At 36.8% G+C, this 5,520-nt stretch overlaps 1 protein-coding gene and 1 long non-coding RNA gene across 2 annotated transcripts in view; both read right to left on the bottom strand.

The window, feature by feature from the left end:
* Positions 1–517, bottom strand: part of LOC113469342 — a 3,101-nt gene extending 2,584 nt beyond the window's left edge. The window contains exon 1 of the long non-coding RNA XR_003392795.1: positions 349–517. This is a non-coding gene — a long non-coding RNA (uncharacterized LOC113469342). The remainder of the gene's footprint in view (positions 1–348) is intronic.
* The window catches only part of LOC103513856 (KAT8 regulatory NSL complex subunit 1), a 76,763-nt gene extending 74,039 nt beyond the window's left edge, over positions 1–2,724 (bottom strand). Inside the window, exons 1-2 of the mRNA XM_026826953.1 lie at positions 2,578–2,724; positions 1,721–2,183 (exon numbers count right to left, since the gene is read on the bottom strand). Coding sequence (XP_026682754.1) covers positions 1,721–1,993 — 273 coding nt within the window. The 5' untranslated portion in view covers positions 1,994–2,183; positions 2,578–2,724. The remainder of the gene's footprint in view (positions 1–1,720; positions 2,184–2,577) is intronic.
* Positions 2,725–5,520: the final 2,796 nt, after the last annotated feature.

The raw sequence follows: 5,520 nt of genomic DNA, 5'->3' as shown, positions 1-5,520 counted from the left end.
CCTGAAATCTGAAAAGAAGACAATTTACCTTGTGAAATTCAAAACTTGACATGATAAGTACCTACCATTCTTACAAGTATTTCCCCATTTCCACTGCTAGAATTTGTTCGATAGGTACTTACACTAATATTCTCATCTCATGAATAGAGATGGCAAAAAAAAGGGCAGATTTCTTTCATGTTTTTAAGTAGGTAGAGAAGTGATTGCGGACTGAGCTTTCATTTGCGGCGTAGCAACATTTTATGCTTAGGTACCTACTTTGAAGTTCAAAATTTCAAAAGAAAAAAAATCAAAACTTTTTCTGAGATGTTGTTAAAAATATATTCAAAGACTTCAACAGAAACTCACCCATCAGATGGTAGAACGGCTGCTCTCCATTCTACATGGAAATTTGAAAACTAAATCCTGTCAAGTTCAAAAAAACCAAAATCTGCAAAGCGGACTTTGCAAAAAGATAAATCCGATAATCCGATCTGGTCCGATTTCCATTTTCCTATCACAAGAAGGAATGCAGTCATGTGATTCCAATGCCCGAGAACTTGGAACTTGGAAGAAAAATGCCCCTGTCGAAATAGTATTTTAAAAGGGGCACGACTTCGAATGTCCACAGGTAAAGCCAGTGAAGGGTTTAACCTGGGGCCATGCTGCCGTGGGCAATGCTACGTGGACAGGGGCGCGACTAGTAGATGTCCTCAAAGCTGCCGGCATATCCCCTGACCAATCATTAGACAGCGCTGATGTTCAACATGTACATGTGAGTAGAGGTGTATTTTCCTTTTGGAAACGGAAAACTGACCACTACTGTTCTGAGACGATTTCCCCTCCTTTTAAAATGGGTAGTATAATAAGCATAATCAAAGCACAATTTGATTGCCCGAAGCGGACAAGTCAGAGATGGAGGTTTACTACTCTGGTGAGTAGATATAGCATAATTTTTATAAATACCCGGGTATTTTCAAGAAGCGCCTCAGTCGAATTGTGCCCGGGAAATTAAAAAAAAAAAATCAAGTGACGATGTCTTTTGTTTATTTTTCTTCTTTTTTAAAAATACCCGGGTATTTACCCACTCTGGGGGTGGATAAATACCCAATTTTTATTTACCCACCCAGTGGGTATTTACCCACGACCCATCACTAGCCACAAATGACTGTGTGCACTCATTCCTCAACACTTTTTTACTCACCAAGTAAAAAAAAAAAAAAAAAAAAAAAAAAAAACCAAGGGAAAAAAAAAAAACCATTCCAAAAAAAAAAAAAAAAAAAAAAAAAAAAAATACTCATGGACAGAACAAATACCATTTGTCAATATGTTCTGCACTTGGACTGAAAAGTGAGGAGGATAGAGTGATTCATGGTATATGGGGGCCCTGATCCTTTGTGGTTTGAAAACAGGCTACTGGAATTTCTAATTGCACAGTCACACTGTTACTTATATCTGGGTCCAAACTAGCAGTTTGCCCTCTTGGATTACATGATATGTAACTCACAATTGACAGGTCTACCTGAAAACTCCATGTAACAAAACAATGTGAATTGAATTGTCAATTTCTATCAACTCTATTGAATTATGGTCAGGTGGGGTAATTATGGTGAGAGCCATTTTTAATGAGAAAAAAGGGCTTAAAATAAAGGTTAACGTAATTAACTATATGATCAACTTTGTGTTCATCAGTGTGTCCCATGTTTATGTTGTCCTTGCCACCATTACTATTCATTGTAAAATTATCCACATTTTCCTCAATAGCCTTGCTTTTCTCCACATGAGTAAACTTGAATGCAGAAAAGGTGAGACCATTGAATGTATCCTTGATAACTGTTGGATCCTTGGTGGTGAAATCACCCATAGGCTTGGACAGGACACTTGGGGCAAAGTGTAATGTCAACAGTGGCTTATGCTTTGCAGGTAACACAAATTCATGAGATTGGGAACTCTCTGTCAAAGCAGGGGCCATGTCAACATTGATGTGCCTCATAGAGGCAGTCCTTGGTCCCATTCATTCATATAGAAACAACACTGTGACACAAGAAGTTCTTCGTTGATAAACGAAAGATACACTCACAATGTAAACACTCACATTATTATGAGCTGTGAAAATGAACAGGTAATAAAATGAAACTCACATATTTACTAATAATGGAAAATTAGCTTAAAATGGTTTAACATGAGACATTAGCTTGAGATATCTAAACAAAATGAATAATAACAGAGATGTAAAAATATGTGAACTTGCCGAGACCAAGGACCCGGCTGCCGGTATTTTACTATCCCCGCCAAGAAAAATAAATCTTAAATCAAAATCATTAATTCTCATATTTTAAACAAAATATCTAGAATAAAGCATTATGGCATTTTTGAAAAAAAAATTAGAGGGTTTTTGAAGACCTAAAAGCGTATTTAATATTGAATTGATAGATATTAATATTGAAATTATGAAATCTAGGTACGATGTTATTATTTTTTAATCCACATTGGCAGCCATGCTTCACGTTTCAAAACACAACAATGAGAAATCATTAATATGAGCAGGAAAATTTAAGGAATCATATCGTGCAATTTTTTTAAAAAATATAATGAAACCATTTATTCTTGAAAAATCCCAGGAACACAGGATAGCACAGATTTTTTTCACGGAATTCAGTTTAATAAAAGAAAAATGGCGTAAGAATTTTTAAAAAAAGGACCGGCACCTTCCCCGCAACGCAAAACTCAAAACTGAAGTTTTTTTTTACAAGAGGAGAAGAAAGAAGTTCAAAACAACAGAAATACGATTGCCGTGCCCCCTGAGTCAAATTTTTCTTCCATAATTAACTTTCTCCAGAACTATTGAAAAAATAATTTTATAGTACTAATAGATCAAGTTCATCAATATTAACAGAATTCCAACTTTGAAATTAATTGAAAACCCGGAAAAACATTTTAAAAACGACAAATAAAAAGCAAAAATAGTACAGGAGTTCGTTTGATTCACCCATCAGATTTAGGAGTGGGAGCAGAAAGAGGGGAAGTGTGAGAAATACCTCATCACGTAATTTTTTTGGCTGAATCAGGCCTCTATGAATCCTTTGTCTAAGCAAGAGCTCTATATTTCACTAAACCACTTGGGGCTTTAATTATTATTATTGAGCCTGATGGGCCAATAGTTCAAAGTTCCTACCCCCCCCCCCTTTTTTACAATAGCTTTTTGGAATGACCCCTGCACATTCTGCACAACAATAACATCAAAATACTTATCACATTTAATGCAATCAGAGGGTCATTTCACAAAGCTACATTTCGGAGAAATACCCTTTCACTCCTAGGGAAAAAATGCGTTCTTTGTAATTAGAAAATACTGACTGAGGAGGATTTTCACAATAATTTCTATAATACTGGTTTCCATAAAGCAATAAATATGCCTACAGTACTTTCAAAATCCATCGAATTTCGTGTAAAATCCATATTTGAATATAGTAAATTGAACGAACAGAAGATGTAGGGCGAGAACTTGCTTTAAAATTTTAAACAGCTGATTATGAAATGTACAGCGGGATAGCGGGAATGTTTGAATAATACGCAAATACTGCAAAATCATCACATATTTTTTTGGCTGAATCAGGCCTCTATGAATCCTTTGTCTAAGCAAGAGCTCTATATTTCACTAAACCACTTGGGGCTGTAATTATTATTATTGAGCCTGATGGGCCAATAGTTCAAAGTTCCTACCCCCCCCCTTTTTTTTACAATAGCTTTTTGGAATGACCCCTGCACAACAATAACATCAAAATACTTATCACATTGAATGCAATCAGAGGGTCATTTCACAAAGCTACATTTCATGACACTTTGCATTACAGGTGATTAATTTTTTTGTACTTGGAATAACATTTAAATATATGCAAATATTCCAAAATGTGGTTTGGAATCTGGAAGAGGGTAGGTTGTTGCCAGTGCAATATAAGTATTACCTAGTATGAAGAACTGAACATTACCAGCTCTGTTTCACTTTTAACACATTGCATTCCAAGTTACAAAAGAGCTTATCACTGCCACGTTTTCTCCAACTTCCCCCTTATCAGTGCAGTATGAGAATGAGATAACGAAACTATGTCTGGTGTGATAACAGAGTGTACGTTTCAATCGTTCTGGATTCTGCTATAGAAACTCCCACAGGCAATCAATCGGAAGGAATTCTACACAGATTATTCCCGATTTTTCTTCCTCTTTCAAAGGAATAGAACTAATTGACTTTTAAATATCACCTTGACCATTATGCATTTTGATTGTTTAGCGATAGCTCTCGAACGGGTGGTCCGATTTCGATGAAATTTATTTTCATACACCTCTTTAGCAAATGAAGACAGGGCAAGCTGCTGATTAGCTTTTGGGGCACCGGAGAGCCCAATAAGGTCCATAAACTTAGCTACTATTTCCACCAACCCCTCAAATTACTGTCCTCACAAGACCGATTGCACCCATAGCCAGCAGAAAGTCAGCTCACCCATCCAGATACATAACTAGCTCAACAGCACTGAACTTTAGTGTTCTGCTGTGTTTGTCAACACTGTTCTCTGTTTTGATGACTCATTTGTCTCTGTCAGTGTCAAGTATCAAAGTAACTTAAGAACAGCTATGTAGGTACCTATGTAATCTACATTTTTCGCCACAGTTGTTATTCTGCTTTCAACATTCAACCTGAATTTATTATCAGATTATCACACTTTTTCAGTATAGAACAGGGATCCTCAACCTGAGGGGATTTTTCATTGTTTGAAAGGGGGGCGTCGTCAGAAAAGGTTGAGAGCCCCTGCTTCTTCGGAGTCTTTAGGTTTAGACAGGAATAAAATTTATTTAGGTACATTGATTATGCAATAGGCTTATCTGTTGTCTTTTGGGTACAATAGTTCTACATACTGGACTCCGAACACAGCAATTTCGTCAGAAAAGACCCCCCATTTCAATGTAAGTGTTGTCTTACAAATTAAGCATTCAAAGGGGACAAATGAGAATACAACTTTTTTCGGCAGACTTTATCCTAGACATATAAGGTTCGTTCTCGGAACGACTTTCCTCTATCCTGTCCTCTTTTTGTGTTCGAATTTGGGACGAACCTATCCTAGACTAATATTAACTCAACAGTACAAGGGTTCTCCAAACCCCTTGGTCAATCCAAGACTAGACGATAGCAAATACACACGCACATAACTGCACCACTTTACACTACTCACCTATGTGACAACGATAATGACTATCGATTAACAAATCAACGACAACGTATACCAAACGTATGCTGATTTGCATACCGGCAGCGTTACTTCACACAAAGTAAACCTGCTTACAGGTGTAGGGCTGAAGGAGAGTAGAATCCCGGGTATGCTTACCATACACGCGGCAACTTTAGAGAGAGCTTGGGCACACAAGATTCGAATTTAAGTTCATTTAGAATCTAAATATACTTCATAAAGTAGTTACAGATTTCTGTATCTGATATCACGGATATGTACAAATAATGGATAGGCAAATACGCATCTTCATAGCCCCCTG

This window comes from Diaphorina citri, unplaced genomic scaffold (genome assembly GCF_000475195.1).
Source record: "Diaphorina citri unplaced genomic scaffold, Diaci psyllid genome assembly version 1.1 scaffold1038, whole genome shotgun sequence".
In the NCBI taxonomy this organism is placed as follows: domain Eukaryota; kingdom Metazoa; phylum Arthropoda; class Insecta; order Hemiptera; family Psyllidae; genus Diaphorina; species Diaphorina citri.
Note: the sequence above shows the minus strand (reverse complement) of the source record. Positions and strands in the feature narration are given on the sequence as shown.